The following is a 19,313-nucleotide window of genomic DNA, read 5'->3' on the forward strand; positions in this document are numbered from 1 at the left end:
TAAATGTGAAATAAAGCAGTTCAGCTATATTGAGCTATATATGTTCAATATGTATCATCTGTTCAGCAGCACATGGCAATTATTGGAGGAAATCCTGTCTCGTAAAGATGTCAGATGTGGCGTCCCTTTTAGACCTCAGAATTTATTGCCCCGAGTACAAGAATATTAGGTCTATTCTTGGATATTTAATGAGAACATCAGTCATACTTTGAGGCCATATGATATTTCACCTTCATCCTGCAATTTCCAAGTTTTAAAATTCAGTGCGTTTGGTCTCTTTCAGTAGGTTGAGCGCAAGGATAAGACAATGTGATTTATTCTTGGTGATGTTGGACTCCCAATAGCACCAGAAAGCTTGGTGAGGGACGGCAAGAGTCTTAAGGGGGGTGGAAGGTGACTAGCCTTGCTTTAACGTTATAAACTTCTTCTTTTAACTCAGCAGTCTGCTTGCAACATGGCAAAATAAGGGTTTTTCGCATTGGTACACAAGGCAGCTACAAAGAAGTTGCAGGATAAACCCAGTGTCAAGACTGGGTTAGAAGACTGAATGCAGTGACAGAAACAGGACTCATGGTTACAAGGGCAAAAGCCAAAAATGGAGTAGTGATAGAATCAGGAATAAAAAATATGCAGGCCAGGATACTTTCTGTCTTTGGCTATTGGAAGTGGAAAGCTTGTCAAGACTAACATTGGATGATCCAGCAAAACAAGCAGGAGTGGAGGAATGGGGGGCGGGGGGGGCGGTTCGCCCCGGGTGTCAGCACTGAGGAGGGTGACAAAATTCTGGGCGGCACTCACCGTGGGGCCTGCAGCGCGCCCGAGCCATGCGTCTTCCCTGGGAGTGACACGGTGGCTTGGGCGCCTGCAGGCTCCGTGCTGCCCTAAACTGCCCACCCACTGTCTCCCCCTCAGCTGTAGGGTGGCGGAGTGGAAGGAGGTAGGCAGACTTCTCAGAGGCCCCACAGAGCATCCTGCCCTGGCTTGGCCCACCCCCGCAGGCAGCTGCCCCCGCTCCTGGGTACAGGACATGCATGCGGCCCCAGGCACCCAATCAACTTCCTCCGCCGCTGAACACAAATAATATATATTTTTTCTGTGTGTTGGTTTGGCTTGAGGATGGAAACTCCTCCTGAATGAATGCATGAAATCATGATGAATAATTTCCCATGCTTTTAATTTAGATTTGATATCATGAATCAGTAATTATTTTTTAAAATAATATTATGAATCATCTTAAAAGGTAGCCTCTTTTGTTTTGGTGTGCTTGCAGTTATTTCTGAAGTTCATGCAAATTTGCATACCAGGCCTTTTTTCAGGGGGAATTCACAGCAGCACCTCTCTGGTGGGTGTCATTGCCATGCTAAGAGAATGAGGGAGGTGTTCACGGTGAGTTATGGCACCTGTTTTTTCCAGGGAAATAGCACTGCTGCGTACCATTAGGCTAATAGTTCACATCTGAAACCAGAGGAGGGGTGGCTAACCTGCAAGTTGTATACATTCCACCAAGAGGCTTGGAGTGGGCCACAGAATGAGAGTGAATGGGATGGGGAAGGGAAGATAGATAGAGAGCAGGGAGAAGAGGAGAGAAAGGGAGCTGTCAACCCATCTGCTATATTCCACTTTGTGTGTCAGTCCTCCCTCTCTCGTGTGTGTGTCTTTGTGTATGTGTATCTGCACATGCTTGAAAGAGCGGCCAACCCACAATGTCAATTTGAGCCAAAAGAGAGCAATCTAATTTAGCACATTGCATTTTACTTGAACGTAGTAAACACATTAGGTGGAATTCAACGTAGCGCTCTTCAATAATTCTAGCTTGCCAGATGGAATGATGCCCCCACCCCCCTCCATGCTGCTCTGGGAGTTCTTCTGACCCCCAGAGCCAATTTTGTGTGAGAGAGAGGGGAAAAGGGGGGAGGGGGGACACAAGCAGTTGTCTTTGTACAAAGCTTCCACTGATGGGACTGGTTAGATGAAGCCTGCCCATTGAAACTTCCATACTTTCTGAATCTACTTTACTTGGGCAACTTGCATTTTCTGGTATGTGCTTGATGCCTTCAGAATGATTTTGAAATAAACCCTATTGTTTTCAGTGGGGCTTAAAAAGGACCCCTGACCATTAGGTCTAGTCGTGGCTGACTCTGGGGGTTGCAGCGCTCATCTTGCTTTATTGGCTGAGGGAGCCGGCGTACAGCTTCCAGGTCATGTGGCCAGCATGACTAAGCCACTTCTGGCAAACCAGAGCAGTGCACGGAAACGCCGTTTACCTTCCCGCTGGAGCGGTACCTATTTATCTACTTCCACTTTGACATGCTTTTGAACTGCTAGGTTGGCAGGAGCAGGGACCGAGCAACGGGAGCTCACTCCGTCACGGGGATTCGAACCGCCAACCTTCTGATCAGCAAGTCCTAGGCTCCGTGGTTTAACCCACAGCGCATTACTTCCTGATTAATGTGCTGCAACCTGAATACATTATGCTTTTAAATTTGTTAGAAAAAAACCCTTTAAAACAGTCACTTTGAGAGTCTTTGACTAAGAAGCAGGATAAAAGTGTTTTATTAAATTTATAAAATGAAAACTGCATCAGGTTGGCATTTTCTTTCATCAGCTTAAACAAGCATCAGAGACTTGACGCAATCCTATGAGTTTCTTCATTCGGATATCACTGAACAAACGATTGTCATGAGAACACTGAAACTAAATGCTCATTTTATGGGGAAAGAGAAGGTTAATGAGAAATAATGCAGCCAAGATTTGGATCATTAGGTACAGGTGTCAGCGGGTGCCTCAAAATTAGAAATAATCTGGGAGGGGAGAAGGAGGGGAGAATCTAAACATTGGTCTAACAGCGATTGAGAAGAATGTAGGCAGAAATCTACCGAATTACTTTTACGAGGTTAATAAATAAAATTTGCAAGACAGCTTGTAATTGGCAGTAAAGGAGATTCCAGAATAGAACACGGAACATTGCTTGACCTTCCCAGTGGGAGGAGTGATAACAGAATCATAAATAGCAGCTAATGCTGGAATACAGTTCAAAGTGTGGGCCATGTACTTGTATTGAATGAACTGGATGTAAATCCAAAAGCAAGATAGTATCAAAAGAGTAGAAAAGCCTACATCTCTATCCAAGCATGGACCTAAATCAACTGTTGCATCCAAGGTGTAAAAAAAAACAAAACCCTCAGCATTTTGAAAAGGCATCTGTTGTGATAGGATTTGTGTGGGGAACCTTTGGTTGCTGAAATACAGCTCCCATCATCCCTGGCCACGCTTGCTGGGACTGATGGGAGGTGTAGTTCATCATTGTCTGGAGGTCCAAGGGTTTCCCACCTCTGCATTAGTAGGGTGACAGGGCACTTTAATATTGCGGAAACCTAAATTTGTACTCTGCCCTCAAATCTGGTGTGCAAACAGTGTGGCAGGAATCCAGAAAACTGCTAATAAAGTTTAGTTGTGCCTCACAACTAAATTTTGTTGGTGGGATTCAAGTCCAGAACTGCAGATCAAGGCCAGATATAATCTCCTGAGACTGAACCCATGACATGATCAACAGTCTAAAGATTTGACAACCAAGCCAGAACCAGGACAATCATCAGATGAGGCCCATTCCAGCTTTCTAGGATGGTCCATTATGCAGGAAAGCAAATTCTATCAGTAAGGCAAACAACTCTGGTGAGGCAAGCAGGGCTCTGAGAATCAGGGAAGAATGGCGAGTCAGACAAGACCTTAAAAGCCCTGTACGGCTCGGGATCGCAATAACTTTCAGATTTCCTCTCCTGATATGAGCCTACCTGGACCCTTCATCTGAGGCTCTCCTCTGGGTGTCCCCTCAGAAGGAGGTTCAGAAGGTGGCTTCTCCACTTGTGGAATGCTCTCCCCAATGAGGGCACTATCCTTGACATCTTTTGTGCACCAGCTGAGAGCCTATCTCTTCTCCCAGGTGTTTGACAGATCATGATCAATGTTCTCCTCTTTGCTTGATAACTGCTTGCTGATGCTGAAGTTCTGCTCTTCAAGCAGCTCCAGGAGATGTTCCTTGTCCTCCTCTGGCTCCAGCTTTCTGGCCATAATTCCAGCACCTTCATGGCTAGTCCAGCTCTGTTGACCTCACCACACAAGCTCCTTATGCCTCACAGTACAGCTCCTAGCAATCTCTGGCATCACCTTGCCACTTCCAGCCCTTGACTCAGGAACCATACTCAAAAACACACTCAAAAACTCAAAAAAAAATAGCTGGGTCCATAACCTGATGGACAAGTCTTGCAATCAATCAATCAATCAATCAACCAATAAACAAACAAACAAACAAACAAATACCATGCAGAGTCAAAGGTCCAAAAGGGAAAAAAAACCTTTTACTAAAAGGCAACGGCTTGTTACAAAAAACTTCAGAAAAAAGTCAGACACATGAGGTACAAACGAAAGTAAGAGAGAGCGAGAGAGCAGCTTGCTGAGCACAGGAACTTATCTCTCCTGACTCACTGTGACTTTGAGATAGTCAAAACAATATTTGCCTCAGAAATGAACCTTATAGAATCTTCCAGAATCTTCCTGCACTTTCCAGTTTCTGCCCTCAAAGACTTTAGTCATGAGAAGTTTATGGGTCACTGTAAATGGTTTTACTGCAATGGCTTCTCTTTGTTTCTATGTAAATTCTTTTGGCTGTTAATTTTTGTAAGCTGCTTTGTAGTGAGCAAATAATTAAGTAAAAATAAATAAATAATGAGCCCCATTCCCCAAGATTTTGAGTCCTGAGGTAAAACTGGCTGGAGTTTGCCCAGGGAATACTGCTGTCAAATTTCCTCAGGCATGAACAGCAAATTGGAGCAGATTCTTCTGAACTTGCACCCGCTGCCTTGGCCATTTATCTGCTTCTGGACTCAGTTAAAGTTGCACTGGAAATGAAGTGTCTACATACGGTGCCAAATCCATTGTGTTCTTTACAGTTGCTGTGGGGAGATGGGAGGAGAACAAGATTACCTCTGAAATACACATGCTGTCAAGGCTTTCACTCAACACTTGCATGAACAACACTTAAAATGCTGTTTTAGGATTGGATATAAAGAGCTCTCTTTGTTGTTGTCATTGTTCTGATTAATTCACATTCAAGGTGAAATTCATATTTACTCAAGGACTGAAGGCAAAGGATATCATAGATGATATGCGAAGCCCTGAATTTCCTTTTTATAAGGATTGTAGGACTGGTGTGTGTTTGTGTGTTCCATAAGAATCCAGAATTAATTTACTTCCAAGACTTCTAAAACTGTATGATAAAACTGCCTGGCTTCTTTAACCAGAATATAAAAAACCTGCACTGAAGAAATTCCAAGCTATCACCCATCATTTCTTCTGATCCCCGTTTCTACCTCACAGGTTGCACCTGAAAATATTTGTCTTAAATGCTCAATAAAAATCTAGAAAGAGGAATTAAAAAAAAACCATGATAGCATAATAATTATAATACGTAATCATAGAAAGCTTTAAATAAATGAGTAGCATAAAGTTGATTCCATAGTGGAATACAAGGTTCATATTTATACAAATCATATCAAATAATCATGAATGTTGCCAAATAAACTCATATTTAGTAGCAGTGTGTCCACCATTAGTTTTTTTGGTCATATAAATCAGAAGCAAAGTCTGCCTGTAGAGAAGGGCAGGTCATTGGTTTAATACCAGGCCAGTCACTGAAGACAAAACTGAGCTGGGAACAATATCTTCACTTAGTATAATGCAGTTTCCTATGTTCCATGATGGTTAGGGCTGGTGGGCACCAGGTTGACTATCCCTGCTCTGGCACAATAAGGGAACAGATGACAATCTACAGCCTCCCTCCTTCCCCAACATCAGTATACTCAGCACCTCACTTGGTTAGACACTGGCTTCTTTAGGGACTGTTTGCTCACGCTTTTAAGCATATTTACTGAAATCCTTTTCTTCTTTGTTCTCCCCCTTCAAGATCATCGTTGGAGAAACTGCAGTGTTTTGCTTACAGATGGCCACACGGGATTTTGAAAACCAAGAAAAAACTATATTAACCGGAGACTGTTGCTATATAAACCCACTGGTGCGCAGGACTGTCAGATTTCTTGGTAAGACTATTATGCATTCTTTCCAGATCTTCATGTGTCACACAGGCTGTCCACCTGTAAATCATCCATTTTTGTTTCAAAGCATGCGCCCTGACACAGCACTTGCAAAGCCCTGAATACCAGCGGATTCTCAATGCTTGCAAAGTACTGTGTATAGGGCTTTGCAGCTGATGCCAGTCAGCGGCGCCTGCAAATCCCATTTAGCCCAGTTGGTTTTTCACCTGCCTCACATGTATATGATGCCCAGTGCAGGGCAGGTGAGTGTGGCTTCACCAAAACAATTTTGTGGGCCAAATGAGGTGGAATGAATTAGGTTTGCAGGTCAGAGGTTCTCTGCTGCTTCCTTTGAGGTTTTTGTGCCCTTTCAGGATGAAATTCTGTTGCTAAATCTTCTACACCAGACTAGTCTTCAAAAACTGCTTACTTTGTTACATCAGACAACCTAGAATTTCATAATTCTTACATTATTATTGGTGAGCACCATGTGCAAAGACATTGTTGGCCTTCCTTGCAGATTTGTCCTGTTCTCTTGAGATGCCCACTAGAGTGATGGAAAGCAAAAACAATGCCAGTCTTCACCCTAGATCAGGGTTTTCCAAACTTGGGTCTCCAGGTTTTGGACTACAACTCCCATCATCTCTAGCTAGCAGGACCAGTGGTTAGGGATGATGGGAATTGTAGTTCAAAAAACAGCTGGATACCCTGGTTTGGGAAAACTTTCCCTAGATGGTGGTTTTTGCCAATCTGTTGTTCACCAGATGTTTTGGACTACAACTCCCATCAGTCACCCAAAACCTCTGGAGGGCAACAAGCTGGTGAAGAATGACCTATGGTAATACTTTCCCCTCACGTTAATATTCATCTTGAGAACTACAAGGAAGCAAATAAGTAAATAAAAATAGGATGCCACACACCATAGTCCTATAAATCCCAAAACATAAAAATATGCAACAGTGAAAATGAATCCCTCCAAAAAGTGTAATTTTGAGGCATCTGAGAAAATGTTTTTGTTGTTGTTGTTCTTGAAAACCTTTTCAGAATCTTTTAAAAGAGAGGCAGTGATTTTCAACTTGGTATTCCCAGACAGATTTCTAAGGAACTTGATGAAACCCCCCTGAAAGAATTCGTCACATGATAACGCATCTGCTTTTTCTTTTCAGTAATAAGATGAATACATCTGTACTTCATTAACAATAAAGACCCAGAGCCTAATACATGCAGCTTTGATAATAAAAGATTCATAATAAACATTCCTCAGTTTTGCTAACGTTTGGTGAGAGGAAGGACAAAAACGCACTTAATGATGGACCTTCTTCCTCTAAGGGAAATGATTACCAACATTTCCCCCATTTCATCTATTTCCCCAAGCTTTCTTTGCCTTGCAGAGATTCTAGGACTTTATGTAAGCTATGCTAATAAAATAAAATAAAATAAAATAAAATAAAATAAAATAAAATAAAATAAAATAAAATAAAATAAAATAAATAAAATAAAATAAAATAAAATAAAATAAAATAAAATAAAATAAAATAAAATAAAATAAAAATTCTTTCTTGGATTTCTGATCCTCTAACTAGCTAGGACAATGCAAATATACAATACCCAAACTATATCTTCTTTCTCCTTTGGCGATCACTCGTAACCAAGTAAGATTGTCTTCCATAAACACGGTTTTAACAATGAGTCCGTAAGTGACTGTGGAGGCCAATTCTGGATCCACACATCCTTCCACGGTGGGGACATTGGTTTCTGGGCAGGAGTTGATCACAGTGTGGATTTGCCAAGCTTGCCTTCCTCTTAGCACGTTTCTCCTTTGCGTCCTGAGTTTGAGCGTCTTCAAAGCCCATGACACCTTCAGTAAAGGCTGTTCTCCAACTGGAGCGCTCGCAGGCCAGTGTTTCCCAGTTGTCAGTGGTTATTGACCCGACTAAGGCTTTCAACACTGTAAATCGTAATGCCCTGTGGACTGTCCTTCTGAAAATTGGCTGCCCAGATAAATTTGTAAACATCATTCGGCTCCTCCATGATAATATGACAGCAACAATCGCAGATAACAATGGCTCTCAAAGTGAACCATTCACAGTGGGATCAGGTGTTAAACAGGGTTGTGTTATTGCCCCAACTCTATTCATTATTTTCATTGCCATGATCCTACACTTTGTCGAAGGGAAACTCCTCACCAGAGTAGAAATCATATATTGAACACATGGAAAGCTCTTCAGTCTGAGCAGGCTGAAAGCAAAGGTTACCAGTTACAGGTAGGTAGCCGTGTTGGTCTGCCATAGTCGAAACAAAATTTAAAAATTCCTTCAGTAGCACCTTAGAGACCAAGTAAGTTTGTTATTGGTATGAGCCTTCGTGTGCATGCAGGTATCTGAAGAAGTACACACGAAAGCTCATACCAATAACAAACTTAGTTGGTCTCTAAGGTTCTATTGGAAGGATTTTTTAAAATTTTGTTTCGAGTAAGGTTACTGTAACTTCCTTCATAGAGCTTCAGTATGACAACATAGTGTGCACACGCTCACAGGATGACCTCCAAACCATCCTAAATACCCAAACTATATATTAGCATCGTTATTGCTCATGCATTCTGGATGGTACTTTCATGGAGAAATTGCCGTTGCTGTTTGAAGTAACGTTTGGTCAGCATTCCAGATTATGAACTCTTCCTTTTCCTCTTCCTTTTCTCCAGGCATTTATGCATTTGGACTTTTTGCAACGGACATCTTTGTAAATGCCGGACAAGTGGTGACTGGAAATCTTGCGCCACATTTTATTGCACTTTGCAAACCCAACTACACCGCTCTTGGATGCCAGCAATTTACGCAGTTCATCAGTGGTGCAGAGGCTTGCTCTGGAAACCCAGATCTTATCATGAAAGCCAGAAAAACATTTCCTTCCAAAGAGGCAGCTCTGAGTGTATATGCAGCGACATATTTGGCCGTAAGTAAAATAGACAGCCTCGTTCTGTGATGCCTCAGCTGCTTCTTGAGCAACTACTGTATCTTGTTCTTCCTAGTTTATTTAAACTTGCTCTGCCTTAACACACATGCCTCATGGGTCAGTGTCAGGGGTGTAGTGTGGGAGGTGCCAGGGGAGTCGTGGCCCCGGGTGCACAATTGGGGGTGTGTGAACATGGTGCCCCCCCAGCACAGCCTGGATGAATGCTCCTCTCTGGGTTGGCCAGCTGGGCTGCCCGTTGCTCGGGTGGGCAGCTGGCTCAGTGCAGCCCTATTTTGCTCTTATGGGGGCGAGCGGTGAGGGCTGGGCTGCTGCCCTCCTGGCACATGCACCCACTCGCCCCAGGACACAGCAACCAACACTATGCCACTGGTCAGTTTTGCATTTCTTAATAGTATGAAGACGCGGGTGGTGCTGTGGGTTAAACCACAGAGCCTAGGACTTGCCGATCAGAGGTCGGTGGTTCAAATCTCTGCGACGGGGTGAGCTCCCGTTGCTCGGTCCTTGCTCCTGCCAACCTAGCAGTTCAAAAGCACGTCAAAGTGCAAGTAGATAAATAGGCACCACTCCGGCAGGAAGGTAAACGGTGTTTCCGTGCAGTGTTCTGGTTTGCCAGAAGTGGTTTAGTCATGCTGGCCACATGACCCGAAAGCTGTACGCCGACTCCCTTGGCCAATAAAGCAAGATGAGCGCCGCAACCTCAGAATCGGCCACAACTGGACCTAATGGTCAGGGTTCCCTTTACCTTTAAAAGTATGAAATGCCTCTGTTTTCTTTACCATGTGCAGGTGTTTGAAACAAGGGATTTTGGAGGGGCGGGAAGAACAGATCATGGGGACCTGCCTCACCCCTCCTGTATCGGCACATTAGAGTGTTTTGTTTGGCATTGCAGCCTGTGAGAAGGGTAGAGTTCAACCTGTTTAGGCCAGGGATGGGTACAAGAACCTGGGATAGCTCAATTGGAAGAGCATGAGACTCTTAATCTCAGTGTCATGGGTTTGAGCCCTGTGTTGAGCAAAAAGATTGCAGAGGATTGGAGTAAATGAACCTCATGGTCCCAGATTGTGTACACGTCTGCTCTAGATGAGGGATGCCTTCTATATATGTTTTGGAATACAATTCCCATAATTCCTGACCATTGGCCGAGCTGGCTGGGCCAAAGGGAGTTGTAGTCCATGATACTTGGTGGACACAACAGTGACTACCCCTCATCTAGAGCATGCCTGCAGACAAACTGGGACCCACCAGCCATGGCAGCAGCTCTAAGAAGTGTTTCAGAGTTAAAATGTTAAAATGACTGTAAAATGATTGAAATGTATATAACTGAAAATCATAAATTTATTATTATTATTAAAATGAAGTGTTTCAGAGGATGGGGTGGGTCTGGGATAGTTCCAGGCAAATGCAAGACTCTTACAGTTTTGGACATACTTAGCATTCCACCTAGGTTCATTTGCTCTTCAGATGGACTAAAATAATTAACCAAAATACCCAAGGACCGATCTGAGAAATGCACCCACTGTCAGATTGCGTTTGTCCCCAGATTAAGCAAGGGCATGTTTTAACCTATCAAATGGAATTTTCCTCCAGCTTCCCCATTAATGTTGGCACTGGAGTAGCAGAGAATAAGGGTGGGGGGGAAAGCTAATTTCATGCCGCTTTCCCTAGTTTCTGCTGGCCTGGTTTTATGTGGAGTCCCAGCCACAATCTAAGTCTTCCACATGAGTGAAAAATAGGCCTTTGGAGGGCAATTTGACAACACTGATGTTGACATCTGTGGGTCTTTTTCAGCAGCCAGAAGAGCACGATCACATGTCAGGGACTCTCATATGTACTTTATTTAGGTTTGTAGGTTGTGAGTTGTACATTTGAATCAATTAGGAAATAACTGATGGAAAGCAGGCAAGGAGAAAAATTCCAGGCATGCTGACACAGTTCTGGGTAGGGAGCGAAACTGAAGCAATATTGAATGCCTCATTAAAATGAGTTAAAATCATGTGTAACGAGTAACAACATAGCAAAAACTAAATAGTCTAGCTCTCAGAATGCCCTTTATACAAGACTACCTGTGTCGCTGCAACCGCGTTTATCTTGTCAAACTGTTTCCCTTACACTCAACGGCTTTCTCTGCTGATTATTACAGGAATAATTCTACGGTGGAAACATTTTCCTTTTCCTGAGATCAAGTACAAATAAGAAATGAGTCAGATCTCACACAAAGCAGGCTGTGTCACACATTCTTTTGTGGCCCAAAGTCTTTTCACAAATTCTTGGATGTATGCCAACGAGAAATATTGAGAATTAAGATGGGAGAGCGAGAAATACCAAAAGCATAAGGAAGAGAAATACTCCTTGGTTATTCCCCATAGTCTAATCTCTGGTTGTTGTTTTTTTTTTTAAAAAAAGACTGAAAACTTATATAAAAGCTACTTAAAAATAGTTTCTGCTTTCAAAAAGTTACTGGCATGCACTTGAGCACTTTTGCTGCAATTTCAGTGCCAGTAAAGCTTCAGGTTTATGTCATTAGTAGAAATACACATGGCTCATATCCACCAGGAGTCATGTGTGGTGAGTTCAATTCTGTGAATTCCCCTCCCAGCTGAGATCAATCATCTCTCCCCTGCTCCCCCGATTGAAGTTTATAATTATAATTATAATTATATAATTATAATTATATTTGCATACTGCCCTTCATCTGAAGTCCACAGGGTAGTTCACAATACAAAGATTTTTTTATGTAAAATAATTTTAAGTAAAATTAAGTCTGCTTTTCTGTTGGATCCCATTGGTATGTCTTCTGTAAGCCCAGTTGCAAACTCAGTGGTGTATAAATTATATAAAGATCAAAGTGCATACAAGTGACTTAGAAAAAATAAATCTGTTAGCATCTAAAGCCTTGGTCAAACAGCCTGCACAACTTACGGTTCACAAGTCCAAAGGTAGTCACAAAGTATGGACTTGAGGAACTTCCTGGTTTTTTTACTTCCTGCCAAGCACACAGTAGTCCCCAAGACATGGGAGCTGGATTCATAGGTCACCAGGCTACATATTTGGGTAACGATTTATGTCCTGTCTTTGGAGGTTTGGAACAGGGAGTGGGATACTGCCATGGTTGCAGTAGTGCAACAGGTGGACAGGTGGACCCGGTAGTAATAGTAATAATAATAAAAATAACAACAACAGCAATAATAACAACTTATTATTTGTACCCCGCCCATCTGGCTGGGTTTCTCCAGCCACACCGGGTGGCTTCCAACGAAGATTAAAAAACATTAAAATGTCACACATTAAAAACTTCCCTGAACAGGACTGCCTTCAGATGTCTTCTAAATGTCAGGTAGTTTATCTCTTTGACATCTGACGGGAGGGCGTTCCACAGGTAGGCGCCACTACTGAAAAGTCCCTCTGCCTGGTTCCCTGTATCTTTGCTTCTCGCAATGAGGTAACCACCAGAAGGCCCTCAGCGCTGGACCTCAGCGTCCAGGCAGAACGATGGGGGTGGAGGCGCTTCTTCAGGTATACTGGCCCAAGGCCATTTAGGGCTTTAAAGGTCAACACCAACACTTGGAATTGTGCTCGGAAACGTACTGGGAGCCAATGTAGGTCTTTCAAGACCAGTGTTATGTGGTCTTGGTGGCCGCTCCTAGTCACCAGTCTAGCTGCCGCATTCTGGATTAGTTGTAGTTTCCGGGTGACCTTCAAAGGTAGCCCCACTTAGAGCGCATTGCAGTAGTCCAAGTGGGAGATAACCAGAGCACACACCACTCTGGCAGGGTCTCAGCCTGTGTACCAGGTGGAGCTGGTAGACAGCTGCCCTGGATACAGAATTGACCTGCGCCTCCATGGACAGCTGTGAGTCCAAAATGACTCCCAGGCTGCACACCTGGTCCTTCAGAAGCACAGTTACCCCATTCAGGACCAGGGAGTCCTCCACACCAGCCTGCCCCCTGTCCCCCAGCCCCCAGGCTGGCAGAGGAGGGAGGGGTGGCGTGGGTCACCTGGCTTCTCAGCTGTCGCCATTAACTGAGAGGGGAGAGGCACTAGGCTGGTTGGTGCAATGCAGGTGCTGTGTTAGAAGTGTCCAATGGGCTCCTGTGCTGCCCTGGTACTGCAGAAGCTGCAGCAACTTCTTCACCACATTGATTCCCTCTGGGGCATCCAGGTAAATAGCAATGTCCCACCAGCTGCTGCTGGGTATGCTAGTTGGCATACGTGAGTAGGGAGGAGGGAAATAACTTGGGTATCATCCAGGACTACTTCACCAGCCCACCAGAAACATCCAGCAGGGGTGGGTGGGTGGGTGGGTGGGCAGGACTATGGAACTTGAAGACCAGCATAGAGTCAAATTAATTTGAAACCCATTATCATTATTATTACCGTATTTTTCTGTGTATAAGACTAGCCCCCCCCTAAAAATAATGTGAAAAATTAGGGGGCATCTTGTACACGGATACATTTTCCCCATTTTCTTAAATCTGAGTCCCCCCAAATAGGGGGCATCTTATACATGGGGGCATCTTCTAGATGGAAAAATACGGTAATTGTTACATTTGAATGCCAGCCTTCATCTGAAGATCACAGCGTAGTTCACAACATAAAAATCGAAAACAAAATTCATAATACATAAATACATTATAAAAACAAATTTAAGCCAATAACCCACCTCCCACGATCCAATGCATGGCTACTTGCTGAGTTTAATGGGACTGACTCCTAGCTAAGTGGGTGTCTAGGTTTTAAGATACAGATAATCATTAAGGCATCTGTTGTAACCTTTCCTCATAGGGGTAGGTTGTTTCATCCCCTTGATCATCTAAACCAGGAGAAACCATTTAGACTAGTGACCAGCACTTGTAGGACACAGATGGAGAACGCATAGTCCTCCAGATGTTCCTCACCTGCATAGCAAACAACATTTGGAGGGATGCAGGTTTTGGGCCACCATCTGCTACCCTAGCATTTCTCATGAGGGTTGTGAGGAGATGAAATGGTGAAAACTCAGGAAAGCAGCTCTGACCTCCTTGGTGGATGGCTGGGAGAAAAAAGTACACAAATACCCAATTTTACTCATGTTCAGTTCTGTGCATTCTGCACTCTTAACTGAGAGGAGTAGCCAATGTTATGTCTCACACCATTATGCCCATGTTAATTATCTCCAGGGTATCTTCTAGCTTTTAAATATCTTAGCATATTGTTTTATTAACAATAGGCTCCCTTTTTTCGCCACTGTTTAGTGTGGGTAGATGCTGCTATGACAACTTGGGACTTTCTCTCCTGCTGGATATGCAGCCTTCTACCAACAGGTTTTATATTGCCTGTTTGGAAAACTTTGTGGTTATTTATTTTATACTGTTGGGTTTTTTAAAACCAAGAATCGCCCAGGAAAGATGGGAATGTTGTGGAAGTTTAGGAAATTGCCTCCTTACCTTCTCTCATGTGTAGAACACTCTAAATCCATTTATTTTGCACAGCTGGACACACTAGCAAAATAAATACACTATGGGGGGGGGATCAAATTGGATATCATCATTTATGAAGAGTTTTATCCCCTCTCCTTTTGCTACTTTCCAATGTGATACAATTTGTTCTGTTAGGGATGTTGGAATTGGCATCAACTTGTAAATCTGTTTCAGTAAACACTACTTGTCTCATCCTTCATTTTCAACAGAAACCCAAAAGCCAAGTACAGTTATAACCCTTAACTATGACTAGTGATAATCATGGTATGTTGGTTAAGACCCCCAACACCCAGTGGCTAAGTGATGAGATTTGGCTTCCCTTGGAGAACAATGAGCCCAGCAATTGTCACCTCCGGGCATTTCCTGGAGTGTATACATGTCTTCAAGCTTGGGGAGCTGGCAGGGGAAAGAGTCCTTTTTCCAAGGGCAAAATGGTGTTGGAATGGAGGAACTTGGCAAAGGTTTTGATTTTATATGATTCATAAAGCTAGGTATATTCCCTGAGCTGTCAAATCGAAAGGATACATTCAGGCATAATATTTGTAACTGTTAACAACTTTAAAGATGTGGCCCCCCGCCTGTAATTTTTGTAACAGTTTGATTCTGTTATTGTTTGTATGTTCATGTGTCAGCTTGTAGATATATGATAAAATAAAGTAAATAAAGGAACAACCAGGCCAGCATGGAAAGGTCGGCGAGAGGGCCATTTTGGGTTCTGGTGGGCCACAGGTTGTAGCAAGCTTGCCCTTGACACATTCCTTGCAAACAGGACTGCTGGCTTTCACTTTGGTGATTGTGCTGGTCCTTTTGGAAGCTCTCAGGCAGGATGAAAGGATCCACCCACTGGATCATTTGCAATGACTTAGGCCGCCTTCTCCCCTGGGCCCCCACTGCTCATTCACACAGGTTGAGAGATGGGAGAGAAGGGGAAGGAACTGTTGAGGCAGCGACGGGGACTCAGAAATTTCTCCAAGCTAGTCTCTTGTCTTCAGGCCATGCCCTTCCTCAGCCCCGCTTCCTCAGATGTTTTTGCCTTGGCTGGAAGGTGTGCTTGAACTCTTGACAATGCTTCTTGCTTCCCTGGATAGAAGTTAGGGGTGTGTGACTGTGTCCATAAACTACTGTGCAAAGGTAAAATTTACATTCCTTTACCCGCCTACTTTTCTTTCTGGTCCCACCCACTACAGTGGTACCTCAGGTTAATAACTTAATTCGTTCTGGAGGTCTGTTCTTAACCTGAAACTGTTCTTAACCTGAAGCACCACTTTAGCTATCAGGGCCTTGCGCCGCCGCCATGTGATTTCTGTTCTCTTCCTGAAGCAAAGTTCTCAACCTGAGGTACTATTTCTGGGTTAGTGGAGTCTGTAGCCTGAAGCTTCTGTAACCTGAGGTACCACTGTACTGGCATTTGGCCCTCAGAAGGTTGGCCAGAAGGGAATGTGGCCCTTGGTTCCCCATCCCTAAATTTAGGGTGGCAGAAGGAAGGAGCCACAAGTGCAGACCCTCTTCCTGTTAGAGCACTGTAAGGAGCAGAAAGAAGGCTCAGGTTGACACCTGAGATTCCTACTTCTAATTTGCCTCTGTTTTAATAAAACAATGAAAAGGAGCAGGACACAAGGACACACACGTTGTTTCCCCCTTCCCTACCAGTTCTGCTTGTTGCTCGTATTCTTTGATAAAGGAGCAAGACTCCTTGACCTATTAACTGCTTTTTTGACTATGAAAAATGGCCGAGGCTGCGATTCTGGACAAGAGCAGAAGGCGCGACACTAATTGGCTAATACCGCTGAGCGATTGATCTCCTGCCCTCCAATTCCAGTTGTGCATGAAGTCCTTCTGCATACTTCCCCTCATCTCACATATGTGTGGGGGCACTGCAGGAGGCTGCCGTTTCAGCGGTATGATGGTGACGCTGCTTTCTCCCTCGCTTCCAGATGGCACAGTCTTTCAGCTCACTCCCCTCCACCACACCTCTCTGCTTCCCAACGGCTTGCTCTGAGGCTGGGTGATGAATAGCTGCTGGCTGAATATCAATGCAAGCAAGGAGGAGGTGGTCCCGTAGAAAACATTTGGAGGAAATGCCATCGTGGGGACTGCTTGGAAGTTGGGCTATACATTAAAGATAGATAGATACGATAGATGATAGATGATAGATAGATGATGATAGATAAATAGATAGATGATAGATAGATAGATGATAGATAGATAGATAGATGATAGATGATAGATAGATGATAGATAGATAGATAGATAGATAGATAGATAGATAGATAGATAGATGATAGATAGATGATGATGATAGATAGATAGATAGATAGATAGATAGATAGATAGATGATAGATAGATGATAGATGATAGATAGATAGATGATAGATAGATAGATAGATAGATGATAGATAGATGGTAGATGATAGATAGATGATAGATAGATAGATGATAGATAGATAGATGATAGATAGATAGATGATAGATATAGATAGATAGATAGATAGATAGATAGATAGATAGATAGATAGATAGCTACATAGATAGATGACATAGATAGATAGATGATAGACAGAGATAGATAGATAGATGATAGATAGATGATATAGATATAGATGATAGATAGATGATAGGTAGATATAGATGATAGATAGATAGATGATGATAGATGATAGATAGATAGATAGATAGATAGATGATAGATAGATAGATGATATAGATAGATCGATGATAGATAGATAGATAGATAGATGATAGATAGATAGATAGATAGATGATAGATAGATGATAGATAGATAGATGATAGATAGATGATAGATAGATAGATGATAGATAGATAGATATAGATAGATAGATGATAGATAGATATAGATAGATGATAGATACATAGATAGATGATATAGATATAGATGATAGATAGATGATAGGTAGATATATATGATAGATAGATGATAGATAGATGATAGATAGATAGATAGATAGATAGATAGATAGATAGATGATAGATAGATAGATATAGATAGATAGATAGATGATAGATAGACAGACAGATGATTAGATGATAGATATAGGCATTTTACTTGCTTGATGTACAGTGGTACCTTGGGTTACATACGCTTCAGGTTACAGACGCTTCAGGTTACAGACTCCGCTAACCCAGAAATAGTACCTCGGGTTAAGAACTTTGCTTCAGGATGAGAACAGAAATTGTGCTCCGGCGGCATGGCAGCAGCAGGAAGCCCCATAGGCTAAAGTGCTTCAGGTTAAGAACAGTTTCAGGTTAAGAACGGACCTCTGGAACAAATTAAGTACTTAACCCGAGGTACCACTGTAATTGGTTTTCCCTCTACCTAAATTCATACCTGTTTCCAGTTAAGCCAAGCTGGAGTTGAAAAGCTCTTGTATTTTTTTCAGGTAACAAGTGATAATTAAAAGATTCCCCCCCCCCCCAACTCTATGGAAGGGATGTAGCTCAGTGACACAGCATCTGGTTTGCATGTAGAAGAACCAGGTCTAATCTCCAGGTCTGGTTGGAAACCAACCCTGTCTGAAACCCCAGAGAGTCAATGTCAGTCAGGGTGGACAATACTGAGCAAGATAGTGCAGTCATCTGACTTGGTATAAGTCAACTTCCTACGTTCCTGTGTTGTGGTTACAGGTTGTCTCCATGTCTAGCAAGTTCAGATAGAGCCTCAATACTTCATCCCACGACATACTTCCCAAAGCCAATCAGTTGTATACGCAGGAGCCATGTTTGCTGCACACCAGCAAACTGTATCTGCACAAATAAAGTCTTCTTCTAAGAATACCAGTTGCTGGGGATCACAAGTGCGAAGAGTGCTGTTGCATTCAGGTTTTGCTTGTGAGCTTCCCATGGGCATCTGCTTGGTCATTGTGACAACACTATGCTTGACTAGATGGGCCTTTGCCCCGATCCAGCGGGGGCGGCTCTTCCCGTATTCTTCAGAAAATACCCAAATAGTACTGCCGCACAAAATGTGAATCTCAGACCTCAGTGCAACCCTGCCCTACAATCATGTCAGCTTTGTTCAATGAAGATCTTTGTACCCACATAAAGCTTTGGATGGGGGAAAGAAATGGAAGAAATTTGAGGTTATCCTTTGAGGGTTAGTTTCCTTATGGCTATAGCCTGGTTGACACGTAATGCTAAACCACAGTTTAGACTTTTTAAGCATAAGCTCATGTGTTTGCCCTTCCCCTTGTCCTGCATGCCTGCAAGGAGCCTGAAAGCTTTGTATTCAGTTTTCAATTAACCATAGTTACTGGTTATTTGACAACTGTGGTTAGGGTGAACTATGGTGTAGGAAAACTAGCCAGAATCATTAACCACAATTTGAGGTCTGTTGGTTTCCTTAAACTAGGCATATCCTTGGATTTAGAGGTCACCCCCCAGCTATTACCATGATTTCTCCCCTGATGCTACGCTTCCTGCTTCTTTGTTTGGCAGCCATGCTCTCCTCCAGGGCTGGGAGAGCTGGCCAGGCCTGTTGGTGATTTAAAAATGGAGCCTGAAGGGTGTGGGAAAGCAATTGCACTCTGTAGTCACATACTATAGTTCCCTTTCCACTTATTGTCAGGAGTTCAGCCTACACTTGAGTAGGACCCTGGCAGAGACACATGCCCGACTGGCATGTTCCCTCCCTCCTGGGCGATCGCTCGGGAGCTTCATAAGCTTTCTTCAGCCCAAACATCACAGCGATCGATGCCAACCGACACTGGCACACTTAGGGATCTGCAGAGTTTGCACAACTTGCGTGTGACAGACCTCAGCGACTCAGCATTTTGGCTAAT

General features: G+C 43.2%; 1 protein-coding gene and 1 long non-coding RNA gene across 2 annotated transcripts in view; one reads left to right on the plus strand and one right to left on the minus strand.

Annotated features, from left to right (window-relative positions):
- The window catches only part of PLPPR5 (phospholipid phosphatase related 5), a 92,434-nt gene that overhangs the window by 35,664 nt on the left and 37,457 nt on the right, over window positions 1–19,313 (plus strand). The window contains exons 2-3 of the mRNA XM_083743551.1: window positions 5,960–6,092; window positions 8,788–9,038. Coding sequence (XP_083599677.1) covers window positions 5,960–6,092; window positions 8,788–9,038 — 384 coding nt within the window. The remainder of the gene's footprint in view (window positions 1–5,959; window positions 6,093–8,787; window positions 9,039–19,313) is intronic.
- LOC310846691 overlaps window positions 4,399–19,313 on the minus strand; it is a 28,019-nt gene continuing 13,104 nt past the window's right edge. Inside the window, exon 3 of the long non-coding RNA XR_014565476.1 lies at window positions 4,399–4,949. This is a non-coding gene — a long non-coding RNA (uncharacterized lncRNA). The remainder of the gene's footprint in view (window positions 4,950–19,313) is intronic.

Source organism: Podarcis gaigeae (assembly GCF_964106915.1).
Source record: "Podarcis gaigeae genome assembly, chromosome: 6".
NCBI classification, from domain to species: Eukaryota; Metazoa; Chordata; class Lepidosauria; order Squamata; family Lacertidae; genus Podarcis; species Podarcis gaigeae.